The 16,465-nt window shown below is 34.6% G+C and overlaps 1 protein-coding gene across 3 annotated transcripts in view; it reads left to right on the forward strand.

Moving 5' to 3' along the window:
* The window catches only part of LOC111148128 (EH domain binding protein 1), a 333,275-nt gene that overhangs the window by 278,403 nt on the left and 38,407 nt on the right, over positions 1-16,465 (forward strand). For 2 of the 3 annotated variants that reach the window (XM_022504547.1, XM_022504548.1), the window contains exons 16-19: positions 5,413-5,537; positions 7,916-8,054; positions 8,247-8,353; positions 11,032-11,155. In XM_022504547.1, the coding sequence (XP_022360255.1) occupies positions 5,413-5,537; positions 7,916-8,054; positions 8,247-8,353; positions 11,032-11,155 (495 nt within the window). Of the gene's footprint in view, positions 1-1,816; positions 1,925-5,412; positions 5,538-7,915; positions 8,055-8,246; positions 8,354-11,031; positions 11,156-16,465 lie in introns of all 3 variants that reach the window. The other variant, XM_022504546.1, reaches the window with a different exon arrangement.

Raw genomic sequence — 16,465 nt, forward strand, 5'->3', positions numbered from 1 at the left:
ACTTACTTAGCACTCAGGAAATCCTTATTTATTCATTTATGTTTATTGCAAAATTATTTAGAGAAGAGTTTTTGAGGATAATGAAGATGCTAACATAGAAAATTCTCTCAGAGGAACCTGGGTGGCACAGTCGGTTGAGCGTCTGCCTTCAGCTCAGGTTATGATCCCAGGGTCCTGGGATCAAGGCCCAAGTCAGGCTCCTTGCTCAGCAGGGAGTCTACTTCTCCCTCTCCCTCTGGCTGCCCCTCACCCTGCTTATGTGCGTGTGCGCACAATCGTGCACGCTCTCTCTCTGTCAAATAAGTAAATGAAATCTTAAAAAAAAAAGAAAAAGTATCTCTCAACTGATTGTACTTAAATAATGTAGCCAAGTATAATGCTTTAGCAATTTGAAGGCACTTAGCAATGTCCCCCCCACCTCCTCGGGGTCATTTCTCAATCTTTTTTTCTTTGTTGTATTCTTCTAAATGGCTTACATAGTACACAGAACATCTTCAATAGATGTAAACTATTATTATTAATACTGACGATCATAGTAAGTATTTACTTGGGGAGACCCCAAATCAAACACAAAGGCATGCAGGGAAAAGGACAGATATTGAAGGATTAAGCCAAAACTATGGAATTTTGGAATTTTCCAATTGTAATAATGTTGTAATACTTCACTTAATAAAAGTTGCCCGATAAAATGTTAACTGTAGAGTAGTAAGGATATTCTTTGACTTTCAGGGCTAGACAGGTATTTCTCTAAAATATACACTGTCAATAAAAAAAATTAAAGCTAAACCTCTAACATGCATATCCAGTTAGTGGTATGCTTTTTCAAATGCATAAAATTCAAAACTACTTAGCCAGTTTTATCACTTGGATTTAGAAAGGAAAAAAGTATAAAATAGAAAATTTTAACTTTTAAAAAAAACCTCCATTGGGGCACCTGGGTGGCTCAGTTGGTTCGGTGTCTGCCTTCAGCTCAGGTTATGATGCCAGAGTCCAGGAATGAGCCCCTCATTGGGCTCCCGGCTCAGCAGGGAGTCTGCTTCTCCCTCTGCCCCTCACCCTGCTCTTCTGCTCTCTTTCTCTCTCTCAAATAAAGAAATAAAATCTTTAAAAAAAAAAACTCCACTAATTAATTGTAACCTAAAACATTTTACTAAGTATATTAAAAAATAATGTAAGATTCCTCTTTCCATGTATTTAGTTTTGCATAGGTTTCCCAGGTGTCATCTTCCAAGATGTACTGTTCAAATTGTTTCTGAATCGTTGCAGAAGGTACTATCTATTCTATTCTTGACTTTGTCTCTTAATTTTTCCATAATGCTTTTATGATAATATTCATTAATAGTAGAAAAGCATTCAAATCTTCATGCAAATGATTTAAATATAGCTACAAGTTTATGAAGAATGATTTGTTTCTTTATAGATTTATTTCTAATAAATGCTAAAAATGTGTAATTTAGAAATACCATTTAATGACTTTATTACCAAATCAACTTTATTTTTGTATGCTGTTACTGGAGATTACTTACACATTACAACTTAAGATATAGGGACTTGATGAGCTCGGTGACTCAGAGACCACGTGTGGCAAATTGTCAAAACTTTTGTATCTGCTTTGATGTGACAATTCAACTTTGACATGTGAATGTAAAGTATAAATGTTAATCTAATAGTGAAAAGTGACTTAAAACTGATTTCTTGCTGATCTCTATCAGACCATATTTGAGTAACTGTCGTTAAAGTTTTCTACTTTAGTGTTTTGGATAAATGATATAAAATAGAAATAATATACTAACATTATTGCTACATGTTCCTACAGATGAAAATGATAATATTGAGATAGATACTAACGAGGCGATTCCTGAAGGCTTTGTTGTAGGAGGTGGAGATGAACTTACTAACTTAGAAAGTGACCTTGATACTCCCGGTAATTTCAAATTGTATTTTGCATCCTGCTGCATGGCAAACTTTATCATTATATTTTTATTATTATCTCATCAATAATGATAACAAATTCTTTTTGTAGTCTTATTACATCTTATGCCCTCACAAATCATTTAGCTAAATCCACTTTCCATCAAATTTGTGTTATTTTGTTTTAGATTTAATGTTAAAATTAACAGTACAATTAGAATAATAAATTGTACTTTGTATACTAAAGTTTATTCTTATATTTTCTGTTGTATGAGATAATTTATAAGCATTGAAAAATTGGTTTCCCATCTCAGCCTAAATATTTTGATGTGTTCTTGTGAGGTATAGATGTCATACATATGGAATACTTCAAATGTAAATGTCAACCATGGATCAAATTTTCTGATGTGGTTTAGAATTGATAGTCTTAGTAATATTATTTTGCAAATTTTGTGCTTATTTTAAATATTTAAATAATACCAGCAAATTAATTTACACTATTCCATATCTAATTACAATAAGACACTTTGAAAACTGCTTATATAGATTACTATTAAATTAATCTCATATCTTATGTCAGTAAATATTATATCAATAATCACTGAACTGCTGTTTAAAATATAAAGATTCTTACTCATGGTTTAATAGGTAAGTATTCTAGATGCATTGCCTTTATAAGTCAGCATCTGGTAGCAACCCAAAGCTTTGTATACGTGAGAGGTTCCATAAGTGCTTCTTGAATTAAATTCTTATAGCAATAAAGAGTGGTGACGTAAAGGTGAGGAGGCGAAGTCCCTAATTTGTCTTTTCCTGTAAAAAGCTGAAGGGAGTAAGAATATGTATTCTTCTTCCCAACCCTGGCATGCCCCTTCAGTGCTAACCTGCTTTGTTTCTTCTTCCTCTGTTTGAAATCATGCTGTCATTTCTCCAAGAAACACTCAACCAGGGTCTTCCTGACTGTAAGGAGCACCCAAGAAATCCATGCCCTTCCTTAGTAGCTCTCTCATGGTCTAGTGTTAAATTATACTTTTACTAAATAGAAGTCAGCATATTTATAATTGTGCAAATCCAGGGGAATGCTGATATTTAAGGAAAATTTTTGAATGTTTAACCCAAAATTGGGACTACCTTTTACTTCTTTCTATTTAAAATATAGTAGAACTTGGTAAGTTCGATTTTTTTTTTTTCTTTTTGAATGAGTTTTTTGTTGTTGCTTATTCAGCCCCTCACCACAACCACCACCAAAGTCTCTATCAGAAACCAATAACACCCCTTTCCTGCTGAGGGCATCCATAGGTACAGATTTAAGGCCTTAAAATTCAATTTATGGAAGTATAAAATCATTGTCAATAAGTGACACATATTTTCTGATTTTGCAGTAGATTACAAAGACAGAAAAAATTAGCCACTTCTTAGGTAAGGTGAAGGGAGTTTTCTGGTTTTAGTTGTAGCAACTTGACGGAATACTTTAAAGGTTGGTTAATATTAGGACTAGGGACGTCTGGCTGGCTCATTCAGTAAAGCATGGGACTCTTAATATCTGGGTGTCATGAGTTTGAGCCCCACATTGGGTGTAAAGATGACTTGAAAATAAAACAAATTTTTTTGAAAATGGAAGAGACACTCCCAATACTTCCAATCACATTTAAAAAAAAAAAAAAAATATATATATATATATATATAGGCTAAAAGGCTTGACTCTTATCCTTTTTTAAAAACTCTCCTACTTCATGTATGCCAAACAAGAAAACACATCTCAGTTTTACCTATTTTTGGAGTTAACTAATATATTGTTTATAAGTCTCAAGCGTGCCAATAAGTCTTGGCATATGCAAGGACAGACTTTGTAATCCAGAGTATAGTTTATTTCATGGCAATAAGAAATACAAATGCAAATTGGAATCTGGAAGCACGTAGCATGTATTATGATTTTTAGCCTTTCTCTATTTTCCCCAAAATTCTTTTTGTAATATGTATGTAAAAGTCATAATGTTTTAATAATAAATTGTTTAATCTTTATCTTGATTTGACCATAGTTCATCAGATATTGTTTAAAAGAGAGGCCTGGCAATATAAACTGACCAATTTGCATGAAAGTAATGATAATAGCATTTATTAAGAGTCCTATAATTAGAAAACTTATTAATCTTTATGAAAAATATCACTCACCAAATGGTTGGCATGTCTTTTACAACCGTTTTATTAAAGAGTTGCTTTGAGTGAATTTGTTTAAATGAAATTATTTGTTTCCATTTGTTTCTGAATTATTTTATTATTAAAGATTAACGTAGCTGCTAAAAATAATTTGAAATTATTTGTTTTAAAAGTTATAGCTATATTTTATTTATTTTAAATTTCTATCCATATTTAATACATTCTAAAATGTGATTGCTGTATTTCTACCTTCTAAGACTAAGGTATTTTTTAAACATATGCCCTGTTTCAATGCTGGGTACCTATGTACACTCTTAAACATTGGATTCTAGCAATGTATTCATGACTGAGATCATGTTAAGAACTTATTTTAATATGGTATTATGTGTATAAATTTAATATACTAGAAGAATTGAAGCTGAAATAATATAACTTAAGAGTAAAATGTATTGCCTCTTTTAAATATCTACTTTGTAGATAGCTTATTTTATTATGTATAATCTGTGCAGTTACTTAGATACATGTATACATCTAATACAGGCTTGGGTCTTCAGGTAAGCATAGCCGCTATTAACTATATAGTATAACTGAATGGTCTTAGTTATATTGACTATATTCTTTAAGGGGACTGATTTGGGAGGAAATATATATATGTGCATGTGTATGTGTATATATATGCAAAGAATATGCTAAGAGACTAGATCTTAATTGTTCCCACCACAAACAAGAAATGATAATTATATATGATGTGATAGAGATGATAACTAATGCTATGGTGGTAATTATATTGCATTACATAAATGTATCAAATCAGCACATTGTACACACTAACCTTACACAAGGTTATAAAACAGTTGTATCTCAATAAAAGAAAATATAGGGGTACCTGGGTGGCACAGTCAGTTAAGCGTCTGATTCTTGATTTCGGCTCAGGTCATAATCTCAGGGTCGTGAGATTGAGCCCCGCATCAGGCACTGTGCTCAGTGAGGAGCCTGCTTGAGATTCTCTCTCACTTTCTCTCTGCCCTTCCCCCCGCCAACATACATGCACATGTGCTTTTTCTCTCTCTCTCTCTCTCTAAAAAATAAATTTTTTAAAAAGTGTTCTTCAAAAAAAAAAAAGAATATGTTAACATACTAAAGACGGCTCAGTTATACTATAGTTATATAGTGCATATTACAGTTTATATATATTTGAAAGTTCTGCATTTGTCAGGTCTGATATGTTATCTCACAAGCCTAATTAATGTATTTAAAATGTAGTAATATTTTTATGATGTCCCCTAAATTGATAGCCTGCACATCTTAATGCATCTTAGTCACTCATAGTATTTGTCTGTTTAACAGAACAAAACACTAAGTTTGTGGACTTGAAGCTAAAGAAGCTCCTAGAAGCTCAGCCACAGGTGTCAAATTCACTCTCCAGTGCTGCACAGAAAGCCCTAACTGAGAGCTCAGAGCAAGATATTAAGGTAAACCTCAGCTGAAATATTTGACTCTGTATCTGTGTATTCTAGCTTCCACTGGCACTTTATAATCCTAAAATCAATCTTACAAATTCTTCATGTTAAGATTAAGATACAAATTTTTTTATTGACTAGCTAACCAATTTAGTATCAATATAGTAATCAGTATTCATATACTGTTTTCCAGAGAAACTACTACTTTAAATTGATGTGTTGGTGAAAGTAGAAACTATTCTTGACTTCTATATGCATTAATATTTTACTAGGAAGAATATTGCTAAGAGAACTCCAGCATTTTTTTCTGTCATCCTCAACCTTTGACCTGTTTAGGTGAACTAGAATTAATGTTAATACATGAAGATGGTATGTGGTTGTATATAGAGATACTTGCTGGTGTTTTGTGCCAGTATAAATCTTAACTTGTGCAAGAGTTTAGCCAAAATGCCACATGAGATTATTTTGATTTACACTATTTATATTATCCCCCACGAAGCCATCCATCTCCCTTTTCCTCACATGGCATCATTAATATTTCTGTAGCTTTAGGGCACTTCTAGTGCTGTATAACTTTTCACCCACCTGCGGACGATGGGGACTGCCCTGCTGACTGAAAGGATTTCCTTCCTCTGACACAGAGATGCTTTGAAGTCCCAAAACAATGACTTTCCTTGGTTTTCCCTTATACTGTTGGTTTCTATAAATTGGTGATGAAAGTGTGTGGCATCACCAGAGGACTTTTGGTCTCTGTCTTTGAACAAAAAGAAGCCTGGATCAGGTCTGATTTTTTGCGTTCAATTTAGCTTTCTGCAGTGGATTTAATGCAGAATGACGCTGGCCTAAGAATAATACAATGGATTGAAAGGGCTAACTGAATTAGTGGGTTTAGAGGAATACATTTGTAAAGTGGCAGAAGTCCCTAGTCATAAAAACGTTTCTTAAGATGGGATTTGCTGGCTAATCGCACTGATATTTTAGCATGTTGCCAAGCCTCAAAAAATGTAGCTGTGTTTTTTATTTTGATAAAGACTCGAGTTTTAAACTATTGGGCAATTATTATAATGATAACAGTAAGAATACCCACTTTTCTTAAACAAACAAATAAATAAAAGCCAAAATTGTTCCTGTCCTAGCTACAGAGCTAGCATACTATAAGCATGATCCCAATAATAAAGATATTCTATAACTTCAAAAATGAAACAGGTAATTTTATTATTAAGGTTTAATTGTCTAAATAGATAAAATTGGTTTGGCTTTCTAAAAAAAGCTCTTATGTAGTGATTTTTAAAGTTACTTCAACAAAAGGTGTGCTTTAAACAGCTTGTCCTAGTGTGAATCTTTTTAGTTAAGAATTTTTAAATGGTGCTTATAAAGAACATATAGAGTCCATCTGTTCTCTTGAAGCTTTCGGCATTGATTTGGGGTTTTATTTTTTTTAATAAAATGCAGTTTACACGTTTATAAATGAGGCATTCTGTGTTTGTGGAAAAGGATAAACTGTTACCTTCCCTTGAGGATTCTATATCCCAGGCCTCCTTGAGGCTAGAGAATAGGCCATTGGAGGACTCCCTCATTACTGATTGTCTCAATGCAGAGGAAGGGCAAAGTCTTGGTAGCTTTTGATAACCAGTTTCAGCATTCAGCAGGCTTAGCTATTAGTCATGCATCTTAGCCTTTCCCTATTTACTTTCAAAACACTTAATAAAAATAATAAAAGATTAGGTATAAAATGAAATATTTGTTTGGTACACAGCACCTCGGTATCTGCAGCTTCCACACATCGCAGTAGTTCAGTCTTCTGGGATATTTCTTGTTGATAGAACCATTTGAATTTGTTACCAGTATTAACATAGGAAGCTCTGGAAAAGATAATTGTAGTTTCCTTAGCTGTAAAGGGCTTACTTACAAATCTGGCTTTGGAAAGTTATAGTTGATGAAATGTAGTTCAGTGGGGTAGTATTATAATCCTACCTTTTAGCCTTCATCCAGCATTAGTGGTTTATCTCAATGGGCATAAAATTAGAAACTAGTTCTTCTTGTCATACAAGTCTGTGGGACCGTACAAACTGAGGGGGCAGAATAGTGGGGGAACAGACAGAAACAACATGGCTTTTAAATAATAGATATCACTGGGAGAAGACACAGGGGTTTACAGTGTCTAATGAATCAAAGTTATCAAGAGTGATCCTCTTTCTGAACTATGTCTCCCAAAGTTTTGGTTCCAGGGAACAGAACTTGTAGTTGAACTATTTAGAGAGGTCTTTAAGATCCTTTTTCTTTCAAAAAGTTTCTGATTTGTCATTATCTCAAATCAGTAGAAGTTGTTTTACTAATATGTAATTTCATGTTTATATGATCTAGACTGTCTTACTATGTTTTACTTTTAGAATGGCACAGAAGATCTCCGGACTGAGCGATTACAAAAAGCAACAGAACGATTTAGAAATCCTGTTGTGTTCAGCAAGGATTCTACAGTCAGAAAAACTCAACTTCAGTCTTTCAGTCAGTATGTTGAGAATAGACCAGGTAGGAACGCTTTTAAAAATATTTTCCCATCTTATGATTTAATAGTATCTAGCTTTGTATATATATTTTTTATATATTTATATATATACTTACATACATAAATATAACCTGATAATGTAAATCCACATTTCAATACACAAATATCAAGCTTTATAATAATTTTACATGTCTTTCCCCCCCCCTTTTTTTAAGAGATGAAAAGGCAGAGATCAATACAGGAAGATACAAAGAAAGGAAATGAGGAGAAGGCAGCGATAACTGAAACTCAGAGGAAGCCATCAGAAGATGAAGTGCTTAATGTATATTAATTTTTTGTGTGGTTTCATGATTGCTGATAATACCAAACTGTATGTGGAAATAGTGCCTTTATTTGTTAAAATGAGATGTTAGGTTTTTTAAGATGTCAATCTCCAGTGCATTCAAAGCAGAGTGAGTGGGGTGCACTGTTGAATTAGTCTGCAGTGTGGTGATAATTGTCAGATAAAAAAAATGAATTTTTCAGAGTTCCACAGCCCCAGCTTCCTTGAGACATTTCCATCAGGGCACTTCCCATAAAGAGATTCCAGTATTGATCTACCAGGAGGATTTTAATTATTACAATAGCAGATACTGCAGAGCTGCAGTTAGAGGGAAAAGTCACATGAGACCTGCTAGAATTTCTCAGCCAACCCATTTTGTTGGCTTGGGTTAATGGGTGTTCAACCTTTCCATTATCCAGATCAGCCGTGAATTACTAGCTGAATGATGTTTGCATTAATATAATATATATGGTAATTTCTTCACTTAATTAACGGGGAGGTTCAGCTCAGTAGGGGTATGGGCTGATCATGTGTAAAATTGATTTGTGAGGGAAATATTTGATAGACCGCAGGGAGAAAGCTGCTTTTGATGGACAGCTGCGGGACAGAAGCAGGAAGAACAAGTTTTAACTTGAATTTTTGTCTGGAAGCATAGCTGTCTGTGGCAGTGCTACTTTTTTATTATCTATAGTTTGTGTAAATACTTTCATTGATTTTACTGTTAAAATAATCTTCGTTGGATTTTTAAATCCTTGTAAGTGCACTCAGAATTACAAACAACAAACTAGGGTTCTAAAAACTTCTCATTTTTAAGTTGCACTAAGGTTTTAGTATATAGAACAGCTCACTGATCTATCATGATGGAATATTTTATATAATTTATAAGTTTCAGAATACTTCAGTATACTATATACTCACACTAAAGAAATACAGTTTTTCTGTATATACTAAAATAGTAAAATATAATAGTAAAAAAAATAATCTTTTTTACTATGTTTAGCTGAGCCAGTCAGTTAAAAACAATGAAGTTTATGTTTTGCTTATCATCTTTGCTTTCTTATATCTTTCTTACTGCTGTTGTCTTGGCAGACCACTATGTTTGTTTTGTCCCTTTGATGGGAATGAAAAAAGTCCTTTTTGAAAATGCTCTGCTAGGTACAAAAAGCATTCAGCAAGTTATTCAAGATTTTAAAATTACCATTAACATATTCTGTTACAATTTTTTTGTTCTACTTCATATCAAGATGAGAGAATATCCATTTTTATGAATCTTTTAAAAATACAGTAACTTATTTGATATGCTATCCTGAGCAACTCTCAGTTTTATAATTTTGTAAAATATATTTTAGCTTTAAGTTTGTCAAGTACCATAAATCAATTTAATAGTAAGCTGGTATGAACTGAGTTCATGTGTGAATTTACTAGTTTCAAAGATATATAAGTTATGTGTGTGGTTAGATGTGCTTATTGATCATGAGACTTCCAAAATATGCTCATAATTCTTGATTTTGTTTCCTGTTTAAGGAGTACCAAAAGATAATTCCTCATGGCTTCTTAGAGACTAATATGCTTCTAGGTAGGGAAGGGATTTGATAGAAGAGATTGTTCACATTTGTTTCTCTGAGTACATAATGTTGTAAGTGCTGATGTTAGTAATGGTGATGGTGAGAGTAATCACTCAAGCATTTCTTCAGTATTCCTCAGCTACTTAGGCAACTTAGCTCTAGAACACGTATTCCAAAGGGAGCTATAATTAATCCACTTGTAACTATTCCCTAAATAATAACCATGCCCCCTAATGATTAAAATGTTTAATATGAAAGTAAAAATTAAGACTGTACTGGTATATTGTAATAGAACTGCTACTTCAAATAAAACTTCCAAGGATAATTTTTTAAGCACAGATGATTGTAAAAAGTAAAATTTCAAGTTGAAATCTAAGTTTGGTTAGATGGAAGATTAACCAAATCAGTGTACTAGTTGCATTAGATCCTATGTAGCAAGGTTTGAAACCACCTGTCAAGTTAGAATTCGCAGCTACAATAATTAGTGATACGTCAACAGAATGACATTTTCAAGTACAGGAGCCAGCTGGAGGGAAAACTGGAGATATTAGAAACTTCTCTTTTATCGCTTTTAAAAAGTATTTTAAATAGTATATTTACTATAAAATCAAGAAATGTGTCTCTTTAATTTTGTGCTTTTGTAAGAACAAATCTGGGTTGTTTTTTTTGTGGTTTTTTCCCTAGTAGATACTTTAAGAATCATTTACTTAGTAAAGCTCCATTTTTTTATATTGCACATTTGAATGAAAGTGTCACTGATATTTGTTTTGACAGTCACCAAGGGAAAATTATCTTCTATCCTTGTCCATGCTTAAATAACTCTGACTTTACTCCAGGGGGAATTTTTTTTCTCAGTGCTAACTTTTTAAATATGGCAAATCTGGTTGTTGAATTATAAATGAAACAGCTGAGATTTTCTCTATTTACAAAAGTTTTGCTATACATAATATATATGAAAATTTTTTGTATCACAGGGAGTTGCTTTTTCATACTAAGGGTGATACTAACAGTGTATTTGGTTCTCTAGGTAAGTGCTTTACTAAGTGTTTGTAGAAAGGAAAAATGCAACTTACAAGTGATTTTTTTTTCCTTCCTGTTTGTTCTCGTTAACAGAAAGGGTTCAAAGACACCAGTCAGTATGTTGTAGGAGAATTGGCAGCACTAGAGAATGAGCAAAAGCAAATTGACACCCGTGCCGCGCTGGTGGAGAAGCGCCTTCGCTATCTCATGGACACAGGTACGGTGCCCAATTACACTGTAAACAGTTTTGGCAAATTGAGCGTTCACAAACTCTTATAGAGTTTTGGAAGTGTGAATCTTTGAAGCCTGAATGTTCAGCAGAACTGCCTTGAAAATAAAAAGGCTGCGATTTGCAGCCACCTCTCTGGGCCCTGGTGATAAGAGTGCCTTCATGGGAAGTGATAACTCGCCCTGATACCGTGTGAGCCAGCACCATTGAACAGTGTGCTCATCCATGCAGAGTTGGAATACACATCTGTGCCTCATTGATATGCCACTGCTTAAAAAAAAAGTAAGATCTTCACTGTTCTACTGATTCATTGGGGAAAAAAAAGATTTGGCCAGCTAAAGCCATGTACTGCATGAAACAGAGCACTATGCATAGGGGACGGCTCCGTGGACTAGATCACTGAAATTTGAGAATACTGTCTGGTTACTGATGCTCCACAGTTTTTTTTTTTTTTTCCTCCAAGAGAACAGGTTTTTAAAAGTCTGTAGTAGTTTGTGTCAGAGTTGCATTTGAAAGGATTAAGGTATATAGGAAGGTTTATAAAAATGGGTTGGAACAGCAAGTTAGCTCCTAACCAGAGGGTAGATTGGCATTTAATGCTGATTGCCAATAGTGATTGTACAGATCTGAGTGCACAGTGAGCTACTGGAAAAAAGCAGTGTATGTGTACATGTATATTTTAAAGTGATATATATATGTATTTATTAAAAATGCTGCTCCTACAAAAGGGGTAAAAATGAGAAATATACCCAAATTATTCATACCAAATTAAAAGTAAATTATATTAAGAAAAAAAATCTCAAAATGTAGGAGTGGAAAATTCATTCCTTTAATTAATTGCTCTAATTTTATTGGCTGTATTAAAGTTAGATTAGTAAAATAGTAAAGTAGGTTAGTAAATTAGTAATAGTAGGTTAGAATTCTTTCCTGAACTTTTTTTCTGTATTACCGAAAATATATTTACAATAAAAGAACTCCTCCAAAAATAAGCATTTATAATGGGACATTTGTAAATGCCTACATTAGTGAAATCAGAACATATTAGAACAGGAAGAGACCTTTGGCTTTATCTGGCCCAGTGGGTTTCAAACTGTTCTGTGGAGCCCTAAAGCTTCTTCAGAGGCATCTTGGGGCTGCCAGGACAATAAGAGAGCAGAAAGCAGACAGGTATCTGGATTTCCTACCTTACTTCAAACAGAGCAGCTCTGAGTTTATTTATTTGAAGTAGCAGGCTTCTTGGAAGAGTTCATTTAAAGAAAAGGTTCTGCTTAAAATTTAAAACCAAAAAAAAACCACCCCAATTTATTTTTTGAGAACTATTGTTTAGCTTTCTTATTGTGCAGAAGAGACAGAGTTACAGGGAAAGCTCAAGGTCACACAGATCGCTGGACTAGAATTCAAGTCACCAGAACCCTCTCATACAGGATCTTTCCCACTATACTAGATTACATAGAACATGTTTATTGTTGTCCTTACAACTTACATGTACACTCGGTCTTACACATTTATGTAGATTCAATAAGTATTCCGTAAACCAGTATATTGTTTCATATTTGTATTTTCCCTTTGTTTTCTAGGGGTTTTCGAAAATGTTCATTGTGTTAGCTATATAAAGAAATGTAAATACCAAGTAGTGTAACTTCTATATACAATTTTAAATTACTACCTTTAAATATTTTGAGGAGGCTAATTTCTTTTATTTTTTTTTTTTTAAAGATTTTATTTATTTATTTGACAGAGAGAGAGATCACAAGTAGGCAGAGAGGCAGGCAGAGAGAGAGGAGGATGCAGGCTCCCGGCTGAGCAGAGAGCCCGATGCGGGCCTCGATCCCAGGACCCTGGGATCATGACCTGAGCCGAAGGCAGAGGCTTTAACCCACTGAGCCACCCAGGCGCCCTTGGCTAATTTCTTTTAAACACATTTTTTCAATGCCCTTTCCTCATTGTGTTGGATAAATGAGATGTTACTATACAAGGAGCCTTGTGCCACTAGGAAAAAAGCTGGAAGTTTGGTTTCCTCCCTTTTTTCCTACTTGGAGCATGATTTATTGAAGATTTTAACCAAAACAGACTCAAGTTCTCCTTCTCATCCCATGTAATACTGGTAAAGATTTGAAGTGGCCCCATTCCACCTACAGATGATTTATATTCTAAAAGACAGTCATGGACTACAGATTGATTCTAGACTGCCTTTGGGGCTTGATTTTCCTTACTGCGTAAGACAGAATCTGATCTGCACTGGGTCAGCTACTGCTGATTCAGACTAAAATTGACTTAGTTCCTCAACTTGGTAAGCTCCAGCAATTATTCTGGACTGTATTGAACCTCCTCCAGACCAAATAATTGTTTCTCAAGATTTGCCTAAAGCCTCGTTTGCATCTGAAGTAAGAGGGTATTAGAAAAAGAAAGCATATATTCATCCTTTTCCTTTTTGGGGTTCCAGTGTTTCCAACTTTTCGTTTATAGTAGTTAGTACCTTCTTTCCTGATGTATTAGAGTTTTCTATGCAGTTTCTGAATCTCAGCCTCAGAATTAAGCAGAGCAGATAGCATCCATATTCCTTCTATGGTGAAACTTTGGCTCAGATAGGGAAATGACTCATTTGAAAAAGCATAAGTAGTAATGGCTGAGTTAGGGGTTGAACTTAAGTTTTTCAGTTTTCTAGCTCTTGAGTCAGTCCTTTTTTCCCCAGCATATGTTCTTTACAGAGCAAAACATACTTTATCTGCTATTTCAGTTTTTATATACTTCTAGATAGTGACTATATGCAAATTTCTTTATTGATTTGAAACTCGCATATCACAAAGTTAACCATTTTAAAGTGTACAATTCAGTAGCAGTTAGTACATTCACAAGGTTACACAATCACCACCATTTCCAGAGGTTTTTATCGTGCTAAACAGAAAGTCTATACTCATTAAGCAATAATTTCCCATTTTCTCCTCTTATAGTCCCCTGGAAATCTCTGATCTCCTTTCTGTCTCTAGGAATTTGCTTTATTCTAGATATCTCATGTACATGAAATCAAACAGTAGTTGTCCTTTTATGTCTATCTTCTCTCACTTTACATAATGTTCTCAAGGCTCATCCATATTTTAGCAAGTGCCACTACTTCATTCCTTTTTATGGTTGAATAATATTCCATTGTATGTATATAACCACATTTTGTTTATTCATTCATCCATTGGTGGACATTTGGGTTGTTTCCACCTTCTGGCTACTATGAATGTTGTGTACAAGCATTTCTTTGAATCCTTATTTTCAGTTCTTTTTTTTTTTTTTTTAAAGATTTTATTTATTTATTTGACAGACAGAGAACAGAAGTGGGCAGAGAGGCAGGCAGGGAGAGAGAGGGGGAAACAGGCTCCTGCGAGCAGAGAGCATGATGCGGGGCTCGATCCCAGGGCCCTGAGATCACGACCTGAGCCGAAGGCAGAGGCTTTAACCCACTGAGCCACCCAGGCGCCCCTTATTTTCAGTTCTTTGAGGTATATATCTAGGATTGGACTTGCTGGGTCATATGTTAACTCTTAACTTTTTGATGAAATGTACTCAATTTTAAATGGCTTGCAAAGCTTATTTAGAAGTTGATTTTGCAGAATTGAGAATACATTTTCCGGAAGAAGCACTGTTTTTTGTTTGTTGGTTGGTTGTTTTTCAGTAGGCTCCATGCCCAATGTGGGGCCTGAACTCATGACGCTGAGATGGAGAGTCATATAGTTTACTGACAGAGCCAGCCAGGCACCTCCAAAAGAAGCACTGTTATTAGCATCCACAGGCCAGACAAACCCACAAAAACTTATTAATTTAAAATATCACTAGAATAACGCTAACAGTTGTCCTAGGCCTCAGTCCCAATTCCCAGAGCTTAAGCATCTCTGGGTTTTAAGTATCAACCCCTTTAGCACTGAAACTCTTGCATCTTGATGGGGAGGAAGGTGGAGCCTGGATGGTGGCCTAGACCACTGGGCATTTTCCCTGGCACGTTAAGAGAAGGCTCTAACAGGAAAGTTACAAAGGAATATAATAGCCTCAGTGGATCCTGCAGCAAGATGATGAAATGCCAGGGATGAGAATGGCAGTGGCAGAAGAAGGGCTTGAGATCCGAACATCCATTTTAGGGGAAGGGTGTCATTGGCGGAGACAGAACAGCTGTGGGGTTCTTTCTGAAACCAAGTAAAATCCTAAACTAGTCTAATATTAAATAACACTGTGTGTGTGTGTGTGTGTGTGTGTGTGTGTGTGTGTGTGTGTGTTTGTGTTTTCTGCCATCCTACTTTGTAAAATCCTTATGCAAATACTAGAGAACTTTTTTTTCCATCATCTCTCTATTTTTTAATAATTGCTGCAAGTTTCTGTAATTTCTGAGGAGAAACTTTTAAATATCTGGCACTTAAAGTTTAGAATGACTTATTTCTTTGGGAACAGTTAGTCTTATTAGTTAGAAACACGTGCATTCCAAGTCAACATTTTGTATGTAAGCATGGCACTTTTTTTAGACTATCCACTACAAAAACCTAACTGACCACCTAAAAATTTTAAATATACTTAGGGAGAATAAGAATTAAAGAGATAAAAGAAATAACTTTTCTACAGATTCCTTAGAATATTTCTTTACCTTATCCCTTGAACAAAATGTAGCATTAAAGCTGCTTTAAATCAGGAAATTGGGCCCACAGAAAAATAAAAATAAAGTTTTTAAGTTGTTACTGGGAATTTTCTCCTTTGAATCTCCAGAATTATCCATTATCTTTACCTAAAGATTACAATATTTATTGCATGCCTCCCTATGTCTGACTCTATGGAAAATGCTTTCCGTGCATCAGTTCCTTGTTTCTCACAATGGCCCTATGAGATAGGTCCCATTAATAGCCAAGACTATAAATAATCACATTTTTCAGTAAGGAAACTGAGGTCCAGAGAAAGAAGTGACTTGCCCAGTTCATACAGTTCTCAAGTGGTAAAGTCAGGAGTCAAACCCAGTCTGATGGCTTTGGAGCCCAAATTCCAGACACCATATGACATGGTCCCTGCTTCCCCTTTCCTCTTCTTAGGATTGAATGTCTGATTTTCCTGGGATCTTATTACTAATTCTCTGAACTCTTATCACCATTTTGTGACTTACAATTAGTAACTCAAAAGAAACAGATCAATATTCATTGAGCTTATAAAGAAAGTCACTTAACCAACCCATTTGGCCCATTAGAGACCCAACACACTCACGTTCCTCTTAACGATATAACTCTTCCTTGGTCATCACACTGTAATATACATGAAAATCTGGTTGCAAAAATCCTC

This window comes from Enhydra lutris, unplaced genomic scaffold (genome assembly GCF_002288905.1).
Source record: "Enhydra lutris kenyoni isolate GAN:26980312 unplaced genomic scaffold, ASM228890v2 scaffoldscaffold18, whole genome shotgun sequence".
NCBI lineage: Eukaryota > Metazoa > Chordata > Mammalia > Carnivora > Mustelidae > Enhydra > Enhydra lutris.